At 51.5% G+C, this 23534-nt stretch overlaps 4 protein-coding genes and 1 long non-coding RNA gene across 9 annotated transcripts; 4 read left to right on the forward strand and 1 right to left on the reverse strand.

Annotated features, from left to right (window-relative positions):
- Positions 1-233: 233 nt before the first annotated feature.
- LOC134150196 (uncharacterized) lies at positions 234-697 on the reverse strand. Its single transcript, XR_009960614.1, has 2 exons — positions 633-697; positions 234-501 (listed from the first exon to the last, which is right to left on the reverse strand). It is a non-coding gene; the product is annotated as an uncharacterized LOC134150196 (long non-coding RNA).
- Positions 698-2455: 1758 nt separating this feature from the next.
- On the forward strand, positions 2456-3511 carry CNR2 (cannabinoid receptor 2). The gene has a single exon (XM_062594183.1). The coding sequence runs from the start codon at positions 2456-2458 to the stop codon at positions 3509-3511; it is 1056 nt and encodes a 351-aa protein (XP_062450167.1).
- Positions 3512-5363: 1852 nt separating this feature from the next.
- On the forward strand, positions 5364-10551 carry FUCA1 (alpha-L-fucosidase 1). Of its 2 annotated transcripts, XM_062593965.1 has the most exons (8): positions 5364-5713; positions 6352-6486; positions 6691-6828; positions 7509-7614; positions 8074-8274; positions 8494-8684; positions 9538-9637; positions 10308-10551. In XM_062593965.1, exons 1-8 carry the CDS (start codon positions 5373-5375, stop codon positions 10446-10448), a joined length of 1353 nt encoding a protein of 450 aa, XP_062449949.1. In that variant the 5' UTR covers positions 5364-5372; the 3' UTR covers positions 10449-10551. The 2 variants fall into 2 exon arrangements, with proteins under 2 accessions (XP_062449949.1, XP_062449950.1); XM_062593966.1 differs by lacking the exons at positions 9538-9637; positions 10308-10551 and adding an exon at positions 8778-9525.
- A 1910-nt stretch (positions 10552-12461) lies between these two features.
- HMGCL (3-hydroxy-3-methylglutaryl-CoA lyase) lies at positions 12462-17063 on the forward strand. The gene is made up of 9 exons (XM_062593969.1): positions 12462-12515; positions 12589-12669; positions 12829-12936; positions 13360-13455; positions 13976-14124; positions 14760-14823; positions 15161-15349; positions 15487-15612; positions 15940-17063. The coding sequence occupies exons 1-9, from the start codon at positions 12462-12464 to the stop codon at positions 16039-16041; spliced, it is 969 nt and encodes a 322-aa protein (XP_062449953.1). The 3' UTR covers positions 16042-17063.
- A 287-nt stretch (positions 17064-17350) lies between these two features.
- On the forward strand, positions 17351-23478 carry GALE (UDP-galactose-4-epimerase). 4 transcript variants are annotated; one of them, XM_062594069.1, is made up of 12 exons: positions 17351-17421; positions 19007-19133; positions 19238-19353; positions 19785-19898; positions 20424-20600; positions 20772-20885; positions 20983-21049; positions 21156-21255; positions 21799-21876; positions 22084-22198; positions 22287-22427; positions 22531-23478. In XM_062594069.1, exons 2-12 carry the CDS (start codon positions 19013-19015, stop codon positions 22546-22548), a joined length of 1161 nt encoding a protein of 386 aa, XP_062450053.1. In that variant the 5' UTR covers positions 17351-17421; positions 19007-19012; the 3' UTR covers positions 22549-23478. The 4 variants fall into 4 exon arrangements, with proteins under 4 accessions (XP_062450053.1, XP_062450051.1, XP_062450055.1 ...); XM_062594067.1 differs by having other exon boundaries at positions 22287-23478; XM_062594071.1 differs by lacking the exon at positions 22531-23478 and having other exon boundaries at positions 21156-21241; positions 22287-22429.
- The last annotated feature ends 56 nt before the right edge of the window (positions 23479-23534 follow it).

A 23534-nucleotide genomic window follows, 5' to 3' on the forward strand; every position in this document is an offset into this window, starting at 1 on the left:
GATGATGTGCTCCTTCTGGTGATCCCAAGAAAGGCTCTGTTCCTTGTTAATAAAATCTCCAAAGTGTTCAGTGCCTCATCTTCTCTAGCCTCCCAGTCATGGCTGGTGCACGGAAGAGCAGCGCAGCCCCCACAAGCCCCCGTTCACCCCCCCCTCCCCAAAGCGATGCAGCCACAGCCTGGTAAGGTGGCGGTGGTGTGCTTCGTGAGCGCATGCGAAGAGCAGCAAGAGGCTGAGATAAAAGGCAATTTTATCTGACGCAGATGGCAAATGTAGCCACACAGAAATCCAGCCAAACGTTGCTGCTACAGAAATAAGTGATGGTAACACTGCTGAAGAAGGGCAGGGCTGTGCCAGCATTGCTAAGTTGACAGTTCCCTCTCTGGGATATGCTGAGTCTTGCTGCAGGCGTTTTCTCCTCCAGACTTTGCTCTGGTTCCTTCAGAGATCTGGGTTAGACTTGTATTGCCAATGGCTCAGCTTAAGTGCCAGGAGGTCCAGCTAGAGAGGGAGGGAGACAAACACACAGCCTCAACACAACTGCTGCAGAGGTGTGACAGTCCCATCACTGCAACATGCAGCCTGCATATGGCTGTGCTTGCTGCCTGCTGCGGGAAGGCCACTGGACATACCCCCAGGTTTGATCCCTGCAGGTACTGCAGCCCTGAGGTTGGGTGAAGAAGATTTGCGATGTTTCCTGACAGGACAAGCCAAGCTGCCACTGCTCCAAGGGCTGCAGTGTTTCCAACCTAGCAATACTGGCTCTGAGTGCACAAGCATGTGTCCAGTATCTCCTTCACCTGCCTGGCCAGTGTGGATACACCTGTAGCGAGCTCTATCTGGCCTCAGGAGAAAAGGAAGTTCCTCAGGGAAGTTCCTCTTAAATGAGGGAATGCTTTCAATCTTATTTCCCCTTCTCTGCTTCACTTTCTGCACTGGGCACATGAGAAACACCCTGGATTTGCAACCCTTTGCACAGAGTTGGATTTGAATCTTCCCCATGGCTTGTGGCACCCAAATCTGCATCGGGGGGAACCCTTCACGGCAACAATAGGTACAGTACAACTGGCCTTTGGTCTCTGGCTGGGGTCCACCTACTTCTTCCTGAGTCTGTCTCTCTCTGCCTGCAGCTGGGCATGAGACGAGCCTTTCTATGGCTGATTTTGAAGCCATCAGCAGTGCGGCTGACACAGAGGCAGCCACTACAGTACTTATGTAAAATCAAAATAAATTATTCCTCCCTTCAAATAACCACTACAGAAGTTATACACATTTATAGTGAACACAGTTCTTGGGTAGGCTTTACTCAGCAATAGTCCCCTGTGCTGCTCCTAGAGGCTTTCTATAGTTGTACCTCTTCACCCTCACTCACCCTGCGCTACAGCATTTCCATTCAGAGCAGAGAGCACTAGCTGCTAGCAGGAAACACAGTCCTGCACAAAACGCTTCCGAACGATAATGCCTTTCTACTTCAGCCACCCCAGCACTGTCTGGGCAGGTCCCTCCAGGCAGCAGTTGCCCTGCACTGCCCCGTTTCAGGACTGAGATCATAGCTGCACATGGCCAGGTTCTTTCTCTGTTCATTTTGCAGTATGTGTGACAGCAAAATACAGTTAAAGGCTTTTATTTTTGTGACCTGACTAGGGAAAAGAGTGAAAGTAACTGGAGAGAAAAGCAGAAGCATTTATAATTCACTTTTGACACACGGACTATGGGGAGAAAAATGCAACTTCAATATGGCTGAGGTTTATAAAACAGTAATGGGCAAGCTTAAATGTAAAAACCCTTTCATTTTGTATATTCCAACACTTTCTGGTGAAGAGAAAATGCTTCAAAATGCATTTTGTGTCCCCAGATAAGCCATACTGACTTACCAGCAGTGCAATATCGCTCCTCCTTTTCCAACCCAGACATCTTCCTTATACCCAGGGCAGTAACACTCAGAGAGGTTGTTCTCTAGGGCCTCTCCTCAGCCACAGCACAGTGTCAGCATGGGCAGCCACAACTGCCCTTCCACCTCTGCTTGCCCTGCTCAGGCTGTGAGCCTTGAATCTTGGAGGCTAGATAACAGCTGGCCCAGGATTTATACAGTTATCAGAATTACTGCTTCCCTCTTGTGGTGAGGAAACAACCTAAGAGACACGCTGCACCCATCAGCTGGCATAGACAAACACCGCTAAATCACCAGCAGGAGAAATCTTGGATCTCTGTTGAGAAAGAGTGGAAATCAGCTCCAGTATCTGGACTGATGACGTGAAAGTAGGTCCCATTGGGTTCTTTTTCTTTTGTGTGTCCTCCTCTAAAGGCAGAGATGTCTCTGGATGGGTTAAATTTATTGTTCTTTGTGCTCCTGCAAGTGTGATTCCCCCACCCTCCCCTCATTCTTTTTCAGAGCATCTGAAGAAATGCAGAAGAAGAAAGGCTCTCTGCAAGCTCCTTGCCCCAGTTAATTACTATGGATATGTGTAAGGTACATGAAAACACCTCAAAATGCAGTGCAAACACCATGCCTATGGAGTGCTTCATGGTTCTCAGCACACAAGCACAGAAGATAAGCATTGCCACACTCTGCTGCCTCTTTGGGACACTGTGCATTTTAGAAAACTCTTTGGTGTTGTATCTGATCTTCTCTTCTCCCACAATTCGGAAAAAACCTTCTTACCTCTTTATCAGCAGCCTTGCCTTGGCTGACATCCTGGCCAGTATCATCTTTGTCTCCAGTTTTGTTAACTTCCATGTCTTTAATAAAACTGATTCCTCTAAAGAAAAGTTCTTGCTGAAGCTGGGAGGGGTTAACACATCCTTCACAGCATCCCTGAGCAGTTTGCTGCTGACAGCCCTGGACCGTTACCTCTCCATCAGCCGGCCCTCTGAATACAAGTCTCTTGTGACAAGGAAGAGAGCATGGATAGCTCTGGGAATACTCTGGGTGACATGTGTGACCATTTCCTCCCTGCCCCTGCTGGGCTGGAACTGCTGCACGCTCAATTCAGCCTGCTCTGAGCTGTTCCCATTTGTGGATGACAGCTATTTGTCAAGCTGGATCTGCCTCGTCATGGTCCTGCTGGCATCGATAGTCTGTGTCTACGCACATGTGCTGTGGAAGGCTCATCAGCATGTGGCTTACATGGAGAAGCACCAAGTGCAGGGCGGGAAGCAAAATGCCAGGATGAGGATGGACATCACGCTGGCCAAGACACTAGTGATGGTACTGACCGTCCTCATGGTGTGCTGGTCTCCAGTCCTAGTTTTCATGATCTACGGCATCTTTGTGAGGCTGAGCAACGAGCTTCGGAGGGTGTTTGCCTTCTGCAGCACCCTCTGCCTGTTGAATTCCATGGTGAACCCTCTTATTTATGCCCTGCGGAGCAAAGAGCTATATTCTTCACTGAGGATGGCCTTTTCTCAGTTCAGGAGGCAGCTGAGGGCCACAGAGGACAGCCCAGAAGCAGAAAGCACCCACAAATCCTCAGCGATAGAGACTGTTTGTGAAGAAACATGTGTAACATAGGGAGGCAGCAGTGGAAATTCTGAACTAGGGCTGGTGGAAAGAGTCTGGCTCAGTTTTGTTTTGGATAGTTTTCCTTTACTCTTCTCTGAGAAGGTCCTAGGAGATGATGGATCAGATGCCTGTCATGGAACCAGCTCCCTCTGATGTTTTTCTTAGACACTGGGACATAAAGTGCACAGACTTTACATGGACAGCTGGTCCCCGTACTGTGCTATCATATGGAGGCTGCAGAGATATCAGTGTCATGTAATGGTGTGCCAGTCAAGAGCCTTCTGCAGACTGCCATGGGGCAAAGGATAAAGGAGTCCATACCCCAGAACAGTAGATCCTAATACTTTACGACAGTTCTTTCTTCCTGGCCTTTCGTCTGACCAGTCAGCTAGCTCTCAAACCATTTTTCTTACCTTCAGTGATGTCTTCCTCACCCTCTCTTAACATACAGCCAAACTCAGGCAAAACACTGCAGAATTTCAGGCGCACCAGAAATAACTAGGCATCGTATAACTCTCTAACACCTTTAACTGGGCATGGTCAAAATTATGCAAGCACTATCAGCAAAGTGCTAATAGCACATCATTAAGTGGCAGAGGTACATTTATTTATACCAGTCCTGAATGCAGTCCTGGGGTGTTCTGTATTAACAGTGTGGTGAAACAAGGTCTTCAGGTCTTAGCAAGCGGGGGAGAACAACGTCAACTCATGACAAGGCTCTCTGCCTGTTAACACCTTGGTGCATCATTGCAGTAGCAGAACCTACAGCAGCAGAGGACATACCTGAGCCTTTGCTGGAAAAAGTTATACCTGGCAAATCATTTCACTGGACTTGCTTGCAAACTGTCCTGGCTAATCATGCCCACAGCATTTAAGGTCTTATTGATTTTAGTGCTTAATTCTTTATATAGGAAAACTAATACGTTCTTGCTGTGGCTTATACGCTCTGCAATAGTTGAGAATTTCAAGATGGATCTGACATCACAGGCACCACATTTCAGTCAGGAAATTTAAGGAAACTAATCTATACGATACAGATATTCGTTCACTTGGATGTTGTGCATTTGGATGACGTGTAGTTAAACATTAAAACCATTAAACATTAAAACATTAAACACTAAAATCATTTTCAGCCTCCCTTCCCTTAACCTCTGGGACACGGTTTCAAAACTAAGCTTGGCCAGATAGTCTAACCGTTAAGACATGGATTATTTTTGCAAAATACACGAACAGCAGCAATTTTAGCTGCTCGGAACCACAGCAGCCAACGCGGTTTGGCCCCAGCTCTTTCTCAGCAGCGGCTTTAGCACAGTGCCCGGCGGGAGGCCCAGCCACGTCCCCAGCCACGGCCTCCAGGTGCCGGGACTTTGCCCTCTTCCTCCCCCCCTGCCCCCAGGCCCTTCACGTGCAGGTCTTGGCGCGAGGCCCCGGGTCCACACGAGACGCTCTGGCTGCCGGCGCGGAGGCTGCGAGGGGTGAGGAAAGGCCTCACACCGGCCGCCGGCAGCCTCCCACCGCGTGTCCTGCCCTCACAGCAGGCCCGCCGGTGCTGAGGCGTGGGGCTCTCTCCAGGAGGTCTTTCTCTTACCTTGGCCCCACACGGGCAAGACGCAGGCCGGCTGCGGGGGGCGCAAGAGGCGGCTGGAGCAGGGCAGACGCAGTGCTCTAGGCGGGGAGAGAGCAAGAAGCAGGACTTCGGCTCGAAGTGCGAGGCAGACAGCAGCCTCGAACCGGCGGCGCCTCTCTAGCAATGGCGGCCACGGCGCGTCGTCTACGCCTCGCTAGCAATGGCGGCCACCGCGCGTCGCCTTTGCCTCGCTAGCAATGGCGGCGGCCGCCCTTACGTCACGCGGCGCGGGGCCGGGGCGCCATGGCGGCCCGCGGGCTCTTGTGGCTTGCGGCGGCGGGGCTAGCGCTGGCCGAGCCGCACTACCGCCCGGATTGGGCCAGCCTGGACGCGCGGCCGCTGCCGGCCTGGTTCGACCAGGCCAAGGTGGGCGTGTTTGTGCACTGGGGGGTGTTCGCCGTCCCGGCCTGGGGCTCCGAGTGGTTCTGGTGGCACTGGAGGGGCGAGCACCGCGCCGACTACGAGCGCTTCGTGCGCAGCCGCTACCCGCCCGCCACCACCTACGCGGACTTCGCGCCCCTCTTCACCGCCCGCGACTTCCAGCCCCGCGAGTGGGCCCGGCTCTTCCAGCGGGCCGGCGCCAGGTCTGCGCCTGAGCGGCCTGGGGGGAGGGAGGTTCGTGAGGGGGATCCCTGAGGGGACGGGGGTCTGCGAGGGGACAGGGGTGTCCCTGAGGAGATGGAGGTCTGTGAGAGGATCCCTGAGGGGGTAAGGATCCCTGTGAGGGGATGGGAGATCCCTGAGGGGATCCCTGAGGGGATGGGGGATCTGTGAGGGGACGGGGGTGTCCCTGAGCAGGTGGATGTCTGTGAGAGGATCCCTGAGGGGATGGGGGTCTGTGAGGGGATGGGAGATCCCTGAGGGGATTCCTGAGGGGATGGGGGTCCATGAGGGGATTCCTGAGGGGATGGAGGTCCATGAGGGGATGGGGGTGTCCCTGAGGGGATGGGGGAGAACCTGAGAAGAGGGGGTCCATGAGAGGATCCCTGAGGGGATGGTGAGGATCCCTGTGAGGGGAGATCCTTAAGGAGGTCCCCAAGGGATCAGTGAGGAGATAGGAGTGTCACTGAGGGGATAAGGGATCCCAGAGGGGATGGGGAGTACCTGAGGGGCTGTGCTATTCAGTCCCATGCTTTCTCAGTTATCAGGTTTGCCAGTGAGGCTGAGGAATATCTTAGGGAGTTCCATTATCCTCCTGACTGAGTACTCTCCATTTCCTCAGGTATGTGGTACTGACAGCGAAGCATCATGAAGGCTTCACAAACTGGGGGTCACCTGTGTCCTGGAGCTGGAACTCTGTGGATACGGGGCCTCACCGAGATCTTGTAGGAGAGCTCGGACAAGCTCTCAGGGAGAGGTACATCACTGCCAACATTGTTATTCCTTTCATCTTTGTGCGTTATATTCTCCAGGCTGTTCTTGACCAACAGCTAAAAATACTGAGTTTAGGATGAAAACAGTAGTGCTTGTGAAACTGTGAGATCTGTGAAATAATAGTGCTAATAATTTAATTCTTAATCTCTGCTGACAGCCTAACTCCTCTCTCTTTTCAATCTTTTAGCAACATACGCTATGGACTGTATCATTCTCTGTTAGAGTGGTTTAATCCACTCTATCTAGCTGACAAAGAAATTGGCTTCAAGACCCAGAGCTTCGTTTTACAGAAGACAATGCCAGAACTTTATGATCTTGTCTTAAGGTAAGAGCTACAACCAGTCAGGACTCAAGAACATTTCTTGGTTTCCACACTGTAAAGAAAGGTGCAAACTGGATACAGGGAAGCGGGATGACAGATATTAATTTTTGCCAAGGCAACTGTTTTCTTAGTCATTTGAGGTAATTAGAAAAAGAGGGTCATTTGTTTGTCCTGTGAACACTTTAACTTATGCAGTAATGTAGAAAAAAGGCTTAAATGCCAGAGCAATACCCTTTAATGCAGTGTTTGTGCACAGTAGCTTTAAAAATGGAGCAAGCTTCTTAATATTAAGTGGAGTAGAAAGGCAGTTTCATTGTGAATTTATTTCCTTGCTTTGCTTTCCTGAGTTGACAAAAATACCAGGCTTGGACATATGTTGCTTAGAATGGCCACTGTTCCAGGTAAAGAATGTGCCTCTTAATTGCCATTGAGATGCAATCTTCTGGTTTTGGAAGAATTGCATCCTGTATTCAACTGCGATCAATATACCATTCTTTGCTGCTGCAAGAACCTCACCTGTGGCTTTGTCTGAACTAGGAAATGATAGCATAAAACTCCTCATAATGTCAGGCAATGGGAAGAGGAAGTGAAGATAGACTCCAGAAGGCAGTGTTGTGATAGGCTTCCTTTGGGGTAGGAGAAAATAAGAAGCTGTTTCGAAATAACATTCTTCTCTCTGTTAGATATAAACCAGATTTGATTTGGTCGGATGGAGACTGGGAAGCTCCGGAGTCGTACTGGAATTCTACCTCTTTCCTTGCCTGGCTTTATAATGATAGTCCTGTCAAGGTATTGCTCTCAGCTCTCCTTCATGGCTTCTAGCACTCTATAGGTGTGAAAGGTCTGGCAGCAGTGAGTGTGACTGTGGTCAGGTCAGAAATCCATTTGACCAATGCCATCTATGTGCTTTATTCTTTCATCAAAAATAAAAAGTCTGTGCTCTGTTCCTGAGAAAAGACTGTCATCCAAATCAGAACTTGAAACAGAAGGCACAGGCCTGTTCCTTTACAGCAAAAATATGGGAGGCTCAGAGCCTTTTTGCCTCAACTTCTTGAGTGAATAAAGAGAGTCTCTTCTATAGAAGGATTCAGCCTTTTCTGGAGGATCCTCTCTCGCTTTCTTTTTGATTAGAGAGCCTTAGATATTTATCCTGCTAACTTGAATGCCTCACTTAACTTAGGAGAGACGAATGCAAGCTGAAAAGTTCAAAACAAAACACTCTCTTTTGAGCTGTGGTTCTCATTTCAGGACACTGTTGTTGTGAATGATCGTTGGTGTAATAACTGCTCCTGCCATCATGGAGACTACTACAATTGTGCAGACAAATACAAACCAGGTACCCTGCTGACTCACAAGTGGGAGATGTGCTCCTCTATTGACAAGCTTTCCTGGGGGTATCGAAGCAACATGCATATTGATGAGTTAATGGATGAAGCAAGTATCATTGAGGTAAGACATCTTAAGTCAAAATAACTGGTGTGGGGAGGTTGCTGAGAATTAGAGGTTTCTTTCCTCCTGCTGCTTGCAGAAAGAATTGTCATGTGTTTTGTGCAACCAGGGTGAAGTTAAAGGAGTATTTGATGAGGACAAAGCACTCCTCAGGTGCCTGTGTCTTTGCTGCCAGAAGTGAAGATAAATCAAATTGTTACCTTGGTTTATCTGTCACAGGAACTAGTGCAGACTGTGAGTTTTGGAGGCAACTACCTTCTCAATGTGGGCCCTACAAAAGAAGGGGTGATTGTTCCCATCTTCCAAGAAAGACTTCTGGCACTTGGGAGGTGGCTGGATACTAATGGGGAGGCAATTTATGAATCAAGGCCATGGAGAGTACAGATGGAGAACAGCACAAGCAGTGTCTGGTAAGGACTTCATTGCTCAACATCATCCTGAAACACAAACCTGACATGGACTGAGACTTCCAGAGCTGACATTTCTTTCTTATTTGTTCTTAGATTTAGTACTCTCTGAAGCTTTGCCAACAGATGTGGATGGCTTTTAGGAAATATCCTACAACTGGAGTGCTTAGTTTCTGCCCCAAGTGTTATGTAAGGAATATCTTACTGTGCACATACAGTTGGAAAGAAGAGAATAAAAGTCAGGACATCAGCCATTTTTGCTTAATTAAAAAGGAACACGTCTTCCTTAAAAAAAAATCCATGCTGTTGCTGTCAGGATTGTTTAAGTAGTGGTCCTGGCTAGTTTAAGTTGCATAAGTGTACTTTATTTAAGCTCATGCAGTCTGTGAATTTAGTGATATTTGCTTTTAAGCTGTTATATAACAGTACTGCTCACTGTTACCCAACTACTATGTCTTACTTGTTGAAAAAGGCATAGTAGGTGAGCCAAGAGCCAGAAACACTAAAAAAAAGTTGTTTTTTTTTTCAAGTGTGCCCAAATGTGTTCAGCCTAGAAATGCAGAGCAATAAAAAGATCAGCAAAAGGCAGTGTGTCCGCTCTGTTGACCACAGCCTGAAGCAAGGACAGATGAGCAAATGACGTCCGCTTTTAGGAACCGTGTGGACTTTGTGTGGGTTTCATCAGCCAGTGCTGACGGTAGGTCCAAGTGACACATTTTGGAATGAGAGGAAAATAGGTGACCCCTGCATGGCAGCAGTAGGCAAGCCAATGTTCTTGTGTTGTCTGGAAAGGTCAAGCTCATGTCCGGTTCTCTCATATGGAGCTCTTCGTGTTGCTGAACTGTTGCTCTTTTAGGTATACTTCTAAAGGACCAGTTGTTTATGCCATCTTTCTGACCTGGCCCCAGGATAGTCTGTTGAAGCTCTCTTCACCTGTTCCATCCCCAGACATGCAAGTAAGGAACTTTAAAAATAGATAATGAACTTTGAGAGCCCATTTCAAGCACACGTGCGCTAGAAAGGCCGAGCCTGATTTCATCCCACCCTCAACTAGTGGGAGTGCAAAAGCTGTCATCTCTTACTTCTTGTCTTGGGACTCACTGTCCCTCCTACTGATCCTTGCAGCATCCCAGGTTATTCTTCAAGCTTCAGGTCACTGTTCTATGGAACAGTGGATAGGACTTGGCAGGACAGGCCCATAGTCTGCCACAGAATAGGTAGGAACACTTCTTCCCTGCAGTCGTTTGCTCCTATTGATACAGTGAGTAAATGAAGAATGTCTCGCATAGCAGAAGCGATCAGTGGTATAATGTCTCAAATTCAGATCAGGTGCGTTGACCTGCTAATTGTTAATGTAATTGTAAGTGACGCAAATGCTAGAGTGCCCTTTGTTCTAAACAAACACAAGTAAAGACTTTGCAGTAAAAAGAACTGCAGTCAAATGTTTGCCCCCCAAATATCCCTTGTGTTGGCTTTCGTGCAGTGACTTACGGGTAGAAATGCACAAGACCACTCTGAATGTGTAGGAATGCTGTACAGACTGCAAATGTCGTAGGTGTACTAGGATGTCCAAGTGGAAAGCACCTGTGTGAGCTGCAACTGAGTGTCCCTTCCCTTTTTCTGCAGGTAACCATGTTGGGTCTTTCAGGGGCTCTGAAGTGGCAGAAGTCCCCTGATAAAGGACTGCTGATAACTTTGCCCTTTGTGCCTCCATCTCTTGTATCTGCTCAGTCTGGCTGGACTGTCAAGCTTGAGGGTGTGAAATGACAGCTGTGGGATGAAAGCAGCAATCTGCCCCTACTTTTCTTTTATTTTGAGGCTAATTTTTTTTTCATTTATTGTTGAATAAATTGTTTTTCTCTCAGTAGAATTGCTCTTCTAAGGTACTTTGTCTATAAGTGATCCCAGTATGTGTAGACCTTGCTTGGGAGGAAAGGGCTGACCTCTCTGCTCAGCAGTTCCTGCTGACAGAGGGGGAAGTTTGGACATGGTTTGCAGTATTTTTCTGCTGGGATGTGTGACTGCTGATGAGCCAAACATCTAAACTTGAAATGACAGGGTTTTTGTTTTAAAGCTGAGCTTCTTGGCAGATGTTTCTGCTTCACTGCCACAATTAAAGGTGCTAACGTTGGACAAGAATCGGAGTTGAGCTGTCAAAGCACGCCATACGGTATCTAGGTGTTACAGCAGTGGATGCATTAGCAATGCCTGAATTTGGCAAATCACTCTGCCAAGAGGACGTTTATTTGCTGAGGAGGAGAGCTGCGTGTTAGCAATAAGAAGATTCAGACTGTTAGAGCAGCCCACAGGTAGCATGGAGCAGTGGGAGCTGTGCCCACGTGCATGCCGGGGAGCCAGGCTTCATAGAGCAGCGGGGACCAGGCTTCCTGAGCAGGAGCAGGCCCCATCACTTCCAAGGCTTAATCTACTCATTGTAATCTTGTTATCAAATAAATTTTGATAACTGATGTGAAAGTCTGGTATCTGCAGTTAGGAAGCCTTGCTTGTGGCAGGTATGCTCTAAAGAACACGAGTTACAGTGTCATCCCAGATTCCTGTGTATGATGTACTTTCATGCAAGTAAAATGTTACTGTATGAACTGTGTTGTATTGCTTTAGTATTGATTAAAAGAATTATGATCACATATTTCCATCATGAGTAAATATCATGAATGATTATTGTTTGAAGTAGATTGGAAGAAATTCATCTATAGAAAATTGAAATCTAACATTAATTCAAATTCATTGGCAAATCTCTATTTGTAGTCTGGTGGAGTCAGCTATAAGCAAAAGACAATTTTGTGTTTTCATGTGAGCTGGAGAGAGATGCCACTGGTCTGAGTTGAACCCATGCCCTCTTCTTCTTCAGTGAAATAGAATTTCCTGTGTTGGTGTTGAACTTCTCTAAAAAGAAAGATTGAACAATATGTACTTAAAATTAGGAAATTCCTCATAATAGTTTGTTCTTCTGCAACACACTTGTTGTGAAGGCCTTGCAACACTGCATAGAGGTTTTACGTTGTTGCTATACAATGTGCAGCAAACAAAAGTTGCCAGAGTGCTTATAGAATAGAGCTAACCTAGCCCAAGCACTGCGACATGCTCTGGGACGCTGTTGGGGAGGAGGCTGTTACTCAATTGACAAATAACAGCCTGTACTGATGAAGCTGTGTGGACTTCAGAGAACTGGCAGTGGTGGGTGCAGCGCAGGGAGTGCCAGAGCCCCGCATGCTCAGGGAGCATCACTCTGGCTCCAACGATGATGCTGTTGCAAAGACAGGAAAAAGATAAATTCAGAGCCCTTTTGTCGTCACCTGGTAACCTCTGCTCGGGCTGGCGCTGCGTAAGGGCCAGGGGCCCACCCAAACCAAACACGGCGTGTTTGCTCAGCAGCGTAAGCGTGCGGAAAGGCGCAGTATAAGTACACGGGCCCCGGGCACCTTCCAGCACCAGCAGCCGAAGGGGAAACATGCCACAGTGCGCCCTGGGGTCGCTGCCGCGGGACGGCTCCCGCGCACAGGTACCTGCTGGCCCCTCTCTCCCGACGGCGAGTGGGACCGGGGAGTCCCGAACGCCCGTGGCAGCTGGAGGCGGCCGAGCCGGGGGAAAGGCCTGGAGGCGGCGGCGCCGCCGAGGCTGCCCCGGCCCGGGCTGGGGGGGCGCCGCCGGGTCCCGGCGCCACGTGGCGAGGAGGCCCCGCCCCCGGGTCACGTGTCCGTGGCAGCACCGCCCCCGGATCACGTGGCCAAGGCGCGGTCACGTGAGGGAAGGCGAGCGGCCATGGCGGCGGCGCGGCGGTCGCTGCCGCGCTGGGCGGCGGCGGCGCTGCGGCCGGTGAGCGGGGCCGGCGGCGGCGGCGGGACCAGGCGCGGCGGGACCCAGTCTCAATCTCTCCCTCTCTCCGCAGATCAGCGCGGCGGCGGGCGCCTTCCCGAAGCGCGTCAAGGTGGTGGAGGTGGGGCCGCGCGACGGGCTGCAGAACGAGAAGGTACTGCCGGGCCGCGGCCCCTCGGCGCAGCCCTCGGGCGCCCGCGGCGCGGGGCGTTCGGGAGCGGTGCCCAAGCTTCTCCTGTGGTAGGAAAGCTCGCTGTGAAATAGCTGAGGCTTCAAGTTTCTTTCTTTCTTTCTTTCTTTTTCTCTTCTCTAGAATGTTGTGCCAACACCAGTGAAGATCAGTTTAATCAATATGCTTTCAGAAACCGGGCTGCAGGTTATAGAGGCCACCAGCTTCGTCTCCCCTAAATGGGTTCCGCAGGTCAGTGTTTGGGTGGGGTTTGCCATTGTTTATTGTCAGAAATGCATACTAATACGTAGTAATATGATAAAAAGATCTTGCTTGCTCCAGAATTCTTGTTACTATATCTGCAACTGGGTGAGAAGCAGCAAACTGTAATAAAGGAGCTTGCAATAGCCTAAACTTTCCCTTTGGACCCCGAATAGGAACAAATCACAACTCAGTAACTGAGCAAACGTGTTTACATGAGCTTAGGGAGGTAACTGAACTATGATCCTTTAAAGTGTGCAATGCTATTTGCTTTTAGAAGACCCACTTTTCATATGGCTGAATATTACTGTTCTAAGTTAAAAAGTAAATATGAAAACTTATTTTTTTGATTTGCAGAAGTAGATGAATATTTTGATTTCACCATTTAAAAATTTGCCCTTGTTTAATGTGCAGATGGCTGACCATACTGAAGTTATGCAAGGAATTAATAAGTTGCCTGGTATTAGTTATCCTGTCCTGACTCCTAACCTGAAAGGATTTCAAGCAGCGGTAAGAGATCATAGAGTCTTAACGTTTGCAGTGTCTCGTGCACAGGATTGCCTAGCAAGGAACACTTCAATTCTGGTTAAGGGTGGAAACGCTTCATATTCTTTTTTTCTGATAAGCAACAGTTTCATCTAGTGGCCCCTTTAAAAGGGATCATTCTACTGGGGAACTATAATTTTTTTTATATATATAATAGGAAATACCTTGTTGCATTTCTTTTTTTTTTTTTTTTTTAAAAAAGAATATTTCTGTTAATTGACAGCAATCTCTGTCTCATCTCCACGTCCCACAGCTCTCCTAACTTAGTCCAGCAGTTGCAGCTTTACTGCTGCATCTGTAGCTTTACACTTCTTTTGAGGACGAACTTGGATGTCTTGCCCTTTTCTGGTAAAATGAACTGAGGAAAGAATTGAGTAGTTGGGGAAAAATCTTTTTTATAAAAAGCACAACCATGACTACAGTTCTCTTATTTTATTTCCCTTGGTGGTAAAATCAGTTCACTTCTTATTCTTTCTATTGACAGGTGGCAGCAGGGGCCAAAGAAGTGTCTATCTTTGGAGCAGCATCTGAGCTCTTCACTAAGAAGAATATTAACTGCTCGATAGAAGAGAGCTTAGAGAGATTTGATGAAGTTATGACTGCAGCAAGAGCAGCCAGCATTCCAGTGCGGGGGTAAGAAGAGTGCCCGCTGTGAGCTTAGCACTGAGCAGGCTGTATGGGAGATGTGAGTCTTTGGAGTCCTGCCTGTACAGCGCTGTAGAGCAGAATTTTTTATAGCTATACTTTTTTTTTTGTTGGGGGGGAGGGTGTTTCTGTTGATTGCTGCAATCAGATGTGAGCTCAGTGCATGGAGAGGCATTAATTTGGTAGCAGTGCCACACTAATAAAGCTCCAGTTGTTGGCTTGGTGCAAAGCCCGTACAGCTCATGGCAGTTCACATTCTTGCAGAAAGACTTACCCTCCACGTAATAATTCTATCTTCAGCTTTACCAAAGGAGCCAAAATAATATTGGCTTCTCGGCAGATGTTCTTCCTTGAAGCCTGTAGATCTAAAAGGCTAACAGTATGGTTGACTCTGGTCTTGACCAACTATTCCTTTACATAGAAGAAATAATTTTGGAATGATTAATTGGGTAATTTTTTTTCCCCACTGGCTTGCACATGGACTTCTAGAATATGAAATGAAATCTTCTGTTGTATAGAGCATAAAAGATGCTGCACGGGTCAGTAGTCACAAGCTGTGTCTAACTTAACCTTTATAACCTCACTTCAATTTTTTAATTAAAGATTTTTTTTTTTAACTATAGCTATGTTTCCTGTGTCCTTGGCTGTCCCTATGAAGGGAAGATTTCTGCAGCTAAAGTTGCAGAGGTGAGTTCGTAAATATAACCAGATTTTCTGAGAGATTTTTGGTTCCCCTGTATGGCCATGAATCAGGTCCTGGTGGCTGGAGGAGGTATCAAACCACCTGACTGAAGACGAGGGGAGGTTATAACTAGTTGCCACCTCAGAGAGGGGGGCTGGATCTAGCTGAAGTGGCTGTGGGGGTTCGGGAAGGTGCGTGGTACAAAGATCTCCAGGTCCTAGAGAAGAACCTCCCAGGGGTTAGGCATGGCTGTTGTGCCCGCTTTGGTTACAGGAGGTACCTGGCCCTGGCAAAGGTAATGGCAAAGCTGTCTTCTTAGTAAGCATCTTGGCTTTTGGACAGGTCTCCAAGAAGATGTACTCAATGGGGTGTTATGAGATTTCCCTTGGTGACACCATTGGCATTGGGACCCCAGGAAGCATGAAAGAGATGCTGACAGCAGTCATGAAAGAGGTGCCAGTTGGGGCTCTTGCTGTTCACTGCCATGATACTTACGGGCAAGCTCTTGCCAACATCTTGGTAGCACTTCAGGTGAGGTGGCTTCTTTGCAGTCTTGCATTCTTTCTTGAGTTTCTTCTGCACTTGCTTCGGAACTTTAGGCTTTAGGAACAAGACCATAATATGTCCTTTATTTAAGAGGATTTTACGAATGATGATTTTGTTCACAGATGGGTGTGAGTGTGGTTGATGCTTCTGTTGCTGGCCTTGGAGGCTGCCCGTATGCCCAAGGAGCATCAGGAAACGTTGCCACGGAGGACTTGGTGTACATGCTGAATGGCCTGGGGATCCACACGGTAAGTGCAAGTAGCCTTGCAGAGCTATGAGCCTCTCATGCTACGGTTCTGTTTGTCTGGCTAAAGGCCTTATTTTGCCGTGGCAGTCTCGCTGCCTGCACTGTTGAGAGCGTTTCCTCCTGCTCCATTTTCAGAGCGACGCTGTGCAATTAAACAGTCACTGTCAGAATTGCACCAGTGAGTGGCTGGTGCTGAGGGCCTTGTTTAAAAATACCTTTCAGACTCCCTTTCCCTTGTTTCTGGTCTGTCCTAGTGATGAGGTGTTACTGGGCAGCTTCATGGGGCAGAACTTTTACAAATGCATGTGATGTTCTTCCTCCCATTAAGGGCGTGGATCTGCAGAAGCTGGTGGATGCAGGTACATTTATTTGCAACGCTCTGAACAGAAGAACCAATTCCAAAGTGTCCCAGGCAACATGTAGGCTGTGATACTGAATCAAGTTTGTTCTTGAAGCAAGCCAGAGAAGAAAGCGAGGGCCTGGAACTGGCCAGGCTTCCCTTCCTGTCTGCTGCCTCTGTTCTTCAGTGCTCTTCTCAGGCTCAGAGCTTGAGAGGAAGTGCATAATTCACTAGAACCTATGAAGAAATGAAAGGAAAACAGAATACTATATCCAACCTTGAACACGTTAAATACTTTCCTTGGGAAGGAGACTCAGCTAGTCTAAGGGATAAGTAAAGGATGTACCACTTGCCTTCGCATAGAGAGCAAAGCGCTGCAGTCTCTCGCATCAGCTCAGAAGTGTCTGGTAAATTCTACCTCAAGAGTATGTTGCCATAAATGACCAGCAAAGGATAAAGCCCAGCTCTTCTGGTTAAAGCACTTCTCCAGGTCAGGCTTGACCCTCTGCCCTTCTTTCTTCTCCTATCGGGAACAAATGCTACAACTGTTTAGACTGAAACTGAGATGCTCCTTTGTGATTCAGAGTGTGTATCAAGGAGTTTCCTGGATGTTCTCTCTTAGCATTTAAGGATTGTACTAAAAGACTGTATCTGTTGTAAGATACTTTTAAATAGTAAGAATAATAAACACATTATTTAATATTCTAAAACAGTAGAAATTTGTTTGTTCTAATGAAGCCAGGAGAAGAGCTTTTGCTGCTCGTTTCATTCCAAGTGCCTGTTCCTGCAGTACTTGCTTATGGAGGAAATGCTGTATCATCGTGGCCTGTGGTCTGTCCACAGAGAGCAGGCACCTTGAAGCAGGTTTATTTTGTACATCTGAGTACTCCTCAGTGGTAGGCAGGTTCTTATTAAATAAATTGTTTTAGATAGTTTATTTTTGAAAGCAGAGATAGCTGCAGAATCTTGTCTTTGGGCCTGCTGGGCTTGTTTTGTACCTGTTTACTGCATGTTTCTCTGACTGCCTGTGCTGCTCCTGACACTACCGCTCCGTGCATCTATACGCTACGGAAACAACTTGTAACACTTAAATAAACTGCTCCATGGATAAATCCGCGCGTTTAAACCCGCGGCTGTTCCGTAGCTGTGCGCGGGGCGGCCGCCAGGGGGCGATGCGGGGCCGCATCCCCCCCCCCCCCCCACACACACACATGGTCCAATCCAGTCCTGCGTGGCCCCCCCCCCCCCGGGAGCACTAGTGGCCGCGCCCGTTCTCGGACGCGTGGTGGCGCGCGCCGTGGCTTTTTGGCCGCGCCGCCGCCCCGTACTTGGCGTGGCGGTGACGCGTTTCCATGGGGCAGCGGTGCGCGTGGCAGCGCGGGGGGCGGGCGGCGCGGGCCGGCCTTAAGGCGGCGGCGGCGGCGGCGGCGGGGACGGCGCGAGCGAGCGAGGCGGCGGCCGGAGCTGCGGGTAAGCGGCGGGGGGGGGGGGGAGGGACGCGGCCCGGCCCGGCCCGGCCCGGCCCGGCCCGGCCCCTGAGGTAACGGCGGTCTCAGCCCCCCCAGGCAGCCCCGGCCGTAGCGCTGAGGTCGCTCTGGGCCCCGAACCCCACGGGTGATGCCACTCCCCGGCCCCGAGGTAACCCCGCTCCGCACCCCACAGCTAACCCCCCACCCCCTCCCCGGCCCTGCCTCCTCGGGTAATCCCCAGCCCCACAGGGCAGCTTTGGTGCCGGTCCCCAGCCCCATAAGCGATCCCCTGGCCCCACAGGTAGCCCCCCAGCCCTGCTCCCTCACGCAAGCCCTGTCTTCAACCCCTCAGGTAATCCCCAGCCCCGCAGGTAACCCCAGGTCCCAGCCCCATAAGTAACACCCAGCCCCGCAGGCAGCTCCTGGCCCCGCAGGTAGCCCCGGTCCCAGCTCCTCAGGTAACCCCTGAACCTCTCAGGTAACACCAGCCTCACGGGTGACCCTGTCCTGCTGCTGTGCCACGTCCGCACCCTGTCCCGCTGGCCGTGCCCTGTGGCACTAGCTGTGCTGTGGTCACACCCTGTCCCGCTGGCCGTGGCCTGTCCCCTCTAATGCTCATCAGCTGGGCAAAGAGCAGCTTTATTTTTGTGGTCTTTGCCATGCTTGGTTCAGGCCGTGACTTTCCCTGCAGATGCCCTTGCTGGCTGCTGGAGCAGGACTGGGCAGCCTGGCCAGAGAACCCAGCCTCCTGCTGGCCTGTTCACAGATACTGTTTAATGGCTTCAGCTGGGTGGTTTTGAGTTTGAGACTCTGTGCTGAGAGTGACTTTCCCTGAAGTCACTCAGGGAAAGAGTTTTCCCTGGGAGGCTCCATAATGGAAGCCTGATGATAAAATCAATTCTCCCTCCTTCCCACTGGTTAGGAGCAGCAAGAACTGCTGGGCTGTAGGTGCTGGAGGGGCTGGTGACATCTTAGCCCTCTGCTCCAAGGGACAAAGGCTGCTTTGTAGGATTTTTTCCATGTTTCTGCTGGGCTTGTGACTGCCAACAAATACCCCTGTAATATTCAGTGAACCAGCACTTACTTTCCTGGGAAGCAGAAGTAGAGAGGGGCCAGAGCTGGGGCTGGGAGGGGAGGTTGTAAGGACTGGGGGCACCACTGCAGAGGCAGGGGCATCAGAGTGGGAGAGAAAGCGGGGAACAATGTGGAAAGGACAGAGCTGATGCGTCCTGTAGTGACCTCCCAAATTAATGCCATTAGGTGCCGGTGCTTAGGGACTAATTAGCCTGAGGGATTTGTGCTGAAAGATATGGGTGACACCAGGATCGTGGTTGTATTCAAGCTGTGACAAATATCAGAAAGGCAATAAACCCTCCCAGACCCGGATGTGTGATCCGTGTGGACGAGGGTGTGCTACAGCCTGCCCAGCCGGTTCCTCTCCAGGCCAATGCCAGGCTGGGAGGGCCTAGGGGAAGCGCTGACGTGACGGTCTCCAAGCCCTCTCTGCCCTGCCAGAGCTCCTGGCCAACGCGCCACCTCAGGCCACTCCACGTCATGCTCTGCACTGAAGGGCCTTTCTTCTTCAGGTAACGATGGCAGAGAAGATCCTGGTGACTGGTGGAGCTGGTTATATTGGCAGCCACTGTGTGCTGGAGCTGGTGGAGGCCGGCTACGTCCCCGTGGTCATCGACAACTTTCACAACGCCATCCGAGGTACAGGAAGCCTTTGTTCCCTCCCCACGCAAAGGGCTCAGCCACTGTCAGCCTGGGCCAGGGGCTCATTGGTCCCAGGACCTGACTCCTTTCCACTTCCCCAGGGGCAGATGTGCTCCCTGAGAGCCTCCAGCGTGTGCAGCAGATCGTGCACCAGCCCATCTTTTTCCAGGAGCTGGATATTACAGATGAGGCAGCACTGCAGGAGCTCTTCAGCAAGGTGAGAACAGGAGTGGCGATGTCCCGAGGTGGCCTTGTAGGCTCTCTGAGCAATGGGGCAGTGCAAAGGGGTTTGTTCTGGGGGTGGGAGGCAGGAGAGGGAGGTGAACTGGGTAGGAGAGGAGAGGAAAGGACAGCACTGAGGATGTGGTGTGACCCATGAATGTTCCTCCATGGGCAATGAAAACTACGTGAGGTGGCTGAGTGGCACTCTGGGAGAGACCGCTGACTGGCTTTTGCTTCGAGTCTCTGCCTTGAACATCCTTTCTGAAGGATGTTCTTCCTGAACATGCAGCCCCTTCCTTTTCCCGCAGAAAAAATTTACCGTAACCAACAAGCCCCCTTTGCACCCGGCAGTGATGGAAAACCAGGAGCTGCTCTCAATCTCCTTTCGCTGTGGCACTAATACATGGCTCTTTCCTCCCTCTGCAGCACCGTTTCTCAGCTGTGATGCACTTTGCGGGGCTGAAGGCAGTGGGGGAGTCTGTGCAGAAGCCCCTGGAGTACTACAGGGTGAACCTCACCGGGACCATCCGGCTGCTGGAGGTGAGCAGAGCCAGGAGGCAGCGTGCAGTGCTCAGAGCTGTTCGCGGCTGCCTGGGGAGCAAAGCGCAGCGGGTGCTGCAGGGCAGGAAATGGCAGGAGGCTGCATTCGACAACGTATTTAACGATGCATTTTAACAAACATGAGGTCCAGAGGGCAGAGGAACCCATCAGCGGGTGACCCGGCCATCGTGCCACAGACCAGTTTTTGGTGCTGCACTGGCAGGATTGAAAGGCCTTCGCTGGGCTGCTGCCTGCATAGAGAGGAGGCGAGTGGTGCCAGCAGGGTCCTGCCTGCCTCTCCTTGCCTGCCGGTTCCCATGAGGGGAGAAAGCACAAAATCTTTCACTGTGGTTCTTGAATGTCCCCCTGGACTGGGGACTGGGATGGCTGGACCTTCTCAGCCCCTGGGCACTCAGCACTGCCTGGCAAGACCTGTAAGGTGCTCGTGGAGGGTTGAGCCGTGTGGCCGAGCTGGGGGGGGCATGGCGCTCCCTGGCTCGGTGGCAATGGTCCCTGCTCCCCCAGGCCATGAAAGCCCATGGCGTGAGGAACATCGTGTTCAGCAGCTCTGCCACGGTCTATGGAGACCCCAAGTACCTGCCCCTGGACGAGAACCACCCCGTTGGTGGCTGCACCAACCCCTATGGCAAATCCAAGTACTTCATTGAGGAGATGATTCGAGATCTCTGCAAAGCGGAGAAGGTGAGGAGCCACCCTGAGGCGCGCAGGGCTGGGAGCTGAGGCGTTTCCCCTTGGAGCGCTCTGGGGTTGGGATTATGGCTGCCCCACGCCCCTGAACAGACCGGAGGCTGTTGCTGGCCACGTTGCACCCTCCCCACTGAGTCCTCTGTGAGTGTGTGTGTGTCTCCGTAGGACTGGAACGCTGTTATCCTGCGCTATTTCAACCCTATTGGTGCCCATGAGTCAGGCATGATTGGAGAAGATCCTCAGGGGATCCCGAACAACCTCATGCCTTACGTGGCTCAGGTACCGCCCAGCTGCAGCCTTTGAGGACCCCGGGGTTGGCGATCCCTGGGCATGCCGCCCAGGCGGGCTGGGCTCTCACAGGCTTGTCTCTGTGCAGGTGGCGGTGGGGCGCCGGGACGTCCTGAGCGTGTTTGGGGATGACTACAACACGGATGATGGAACGGGTGCGTTGCGGGTCAGCTCCCAGGGGCATGGAGAGACATCCCTCCCCCCCCAGGCTGGCTGTGCCCCGGCAGGGGGGCTCTGCGCTCACCTTCCGTGTCCCCGCAGGTGTCAGGGATTACATCCACGTCGTGGATTTGGCCAAGGGCCATATTGCTGCTCTGAAGAAACTCAAAGACAACTGCGGCTGCAAGGTACTGAGAGCGCTGTGGCTGTGGGGCAGGGTTGGGTGTGGGGTGCTTCGTGTGCTGCAGGGGACCCACAGCTTCGTGGACACGGGCCCAGGGTGGAGCTGGGAGGGCTCTGAGCTGTCCTGCACCCAGGGAGGTGGCAGCCCTGTCCTCCCCGTGGCTGCCTCCAGCTCCGGGCTGTGCTTGCAGGCCCTTCTGTCCCCACTGCCCACATGTCATCAGCCTTAGTGGGGATTTGCAACGTTTCTCTCACTCTACTTGTGTCCTGTTGCAAAGCAAACCCCCAGGGAGGTCTGTGTGCCGAGGGGACGGGAAGACAGCAGCAGTGAGAATGAGAGCACAGATTTCACCTGCCCCCCAATCCCCTGAGCCACTGGAAGCCCAGCACGGGCCCAGCAATAGCTATGGCTGCGCGGACTGTTCCCCCAAGGCTTGTGAAGACTAAATGCCCTGTGGCAGGGCCCAGGCTGAGCTCTTGCAGCCTACGGGGAGCTAACAGGAGGTCTTGTCCTTCTGCCCGTGCAGAAGGAGCTGACACTTGTCCTTTACTCTCCTTGCAGATCTACAATCTGGGCACAGGCACTGGCTATTCTGTCCTCCAGATGGTCCGAGCCATGGAGAAAGCCTCGGGGAGGGAGGTAAGGTTGGACCTGCAGGGAGCACGTGGCCAGCCGGTGCCCTGGCAGCCTTTGTGCGCGTGTTTGTGGCAGCTGCTGGCTCTGCTCCTGCAGCTCCCAGACTGCAGCTCCTATCCCCATCTCTGCTCCTGGGCACTGGGGCAGGTGCGAGTCCCCTCAGCTGAGCCCCGGGAGCTCCCAGTCCCCATGCTGCTGCTTTTCCCACAGATCAAGTACAAGATCACAGGCCGGCGGGAGGGAGATGTGGCCTCCTGCTATGCCAACCCGGCACTGGCTGAGCGTGAGCTGGGCTGGAAAGCTGCTTTTGGCTTGGACAAGATGTGTAAGAGCAACCCCCCTCCTCAGCCAGCCGTGCTACCTCCGGCTGCGCCCTTCTGCCTTGTCTCTCACCCCCATCTTTCCTGTTGCAGGTGAGGACCTGTGGCGATGGCAGCTGCAGAACCCCACGGGCTTCAGCAACAACTGAGCTGGCTCTGGGGCCGCAGGCACGCCTGGCTGCCGCGGGCCCTTGCTGGGCGGCCCTGCCTGTGCCCTCCCGAAGTCCCAGTGAGGTTGTGATGATCTTGGATGAATTTCCAACCCCTCTCTCCCACCCAACTTTTGCATGGGCAGGAGGCCCCTCAGCCTCCTCTTTGTTCTTCCTCCTTTCCCCAGGTCCTCTTCATCTCATAGACCAACCAGAAACACAAGGAAAAGCACATCCAGGGCCTGGCCTTGGCCAAAGGCAGAAAATCCCCTCATGAGATCTTGCTTGGGGTGCTGCTGGCTTCAGCAAGGACAAGGTCCTTGGCTGGGCCCTGCAATCGCTGCTGAGCTGCTCCTGGGCCATCTCACTCCCAGCCTGGGCCCAGCCCGGTCCTTTGCTTCTCCAGGTCTGGGAGCAGGCGGAGGCTCCTGGGCCCCAGGCAGGCAGCTGGGGTAGCCACTGCGCCCCTGGCCTGGGGCCAGAGATGGCTGCTGTCTCCCTCACCTACCTCATGGCCTCAGGCTGCCACATCTTCCTCTCACCCTCCCAGGGACCACAGTCACAGCCTGAAGTCTTTGGCCCCCAGGAGGAGCTGGTGGCTCCTTCCCCCAGCCCAGTGCACTGGGGAGCTGGGTGCTGCCGGAGGCTGCCCTGCTTCCCCTGCCCCCAGCACCGGCCTAGGGCCTGACTTGCATGTCCCTGGCCCTCCTGCCAGGGCCTGCACGCAGCGCTGCGGCTTCCCCAGCTCCCAGGCACCAGCTAGCAAAGAAACCCTGACGTGCTTGTGTGAGCGATCACGGCCACCAGCCCCGGTCCCAGCCACGTGGCACCCTCAGCCCTGCAGGGCCGTGTCTCCCTGCTGGGTGTCAGGAATTCAGAGCTGGCTGGTGTCTGGTTTTGCTTTCAAGTTGCCTGTGGCAGCCACTTCTATAATCGTGTTGCCAAGGAGTGCCCAGGAGAAGGCTCCACTTGGCTGTCAAATACTGGTCCTATTTATTACTGGCAGCTCTAACGGCTTCGTTAGGCAGTGATGATGCAGCCGGTCTGGTTTGCAGTCACTTGAATTAATAACTTATGCTACTAAATTATGAATGGAGCTTTTCATTTGTTTTTAAATAAACTTTCTTACTTTCTAAGTAGCAGCTGTGTTCTTCTGCTTTCCCTCAACCAGAGCTGCCTGCGATGTCAAGCT

This window comes from Rhea pennata, chromosome 23 (genome assembly GCF_028389875.1).
Source record: "Rhea pennata isolate bPtePen1 chromosome 23, bPtePen1.pri, whole genome shotgun sequence".
Classification (NCBI taxonomy): Eukaryota; Metazoa; Chordata; class Aves; order Rheiformes; family Rheidae; genus Rhea; species Rhea pennata.

Excerpts from the sequence above, each read along its gene's own strand:
- CNR2 (XM_062594183.1), top strand. The coding sequence starts at position 2,456 with ATGGATATGTGTAAGGTACATGAAAACACCTCAAAATGCAGTGCAAAC.
- HMGCL (XM_062593969.1), top strand. The coding sequence starts at position 12,462 with ATGGCGGCGGCGCGGCGGTCGCTGCCGCGCTGGGCGGCGGCGGCGCTG. Across the intron at positions 12,516-12,588 it reads CGGCGGCGGCGCTGCGGCCG|ATCAGCGCGGCGGCGGGCGC; the intron begins GTGAGCGGGGCC and ends CTCTCTCCGCAG. Across the intron at positions 12,670-12,828 it reads ACGGGCTGCAGAACGAGAAG|AATGTTGTGCCAACACCAGT; the intron begins GTACTGCCGGGC and ends TCTCTTCTCTAG.
- FUCA1 (XM_062593965.1), top strand. The coding sequence starts at position 5,373 with ATGGCGGCCCGCGGGCTCTTGTGGCTTGCGGCGGCGGGGCTAGCGCTG. Across the intron at positions 6,487-6,690 it reads GGACAAGCTCTCAGGGAGAG|CAACATACGCTATGGACTGT; the intron begins GTACATCACTGC and ends TCAATCTTTTAG. Across the intron at positions 9,638-10,307 it reads TTCCATCCCCAGACATGCAA|GTAACCATGTTGGGTCTTTC; the intron begins GTAAGGAACTTT and ends CTTTTTCTGCAG.
- GALE (XM_062594067.1), top strand. The coding sequence starts at position 19,013 with ATGGCAGAGAAGATCCTGGTGACTGGTGGAGCTGGTTATATTGGCAGC. Across the intron at positions 19,899-20,423 it reads GGACCATCCGGCTGCTGGAG|GCCATGAAAGCCCATGGCGT; the intron begins GTGAGCAGAGCC and ends CTGCTCCCCCAG. Across the intron at positions 21,256-21,798 it reads TGCAAGGTACTGAGAGCGCT|ATCTACAATCTGGGCACAGG; the intron begins GTGGCTGTGGGG and ends CTCTCCTTGCAG.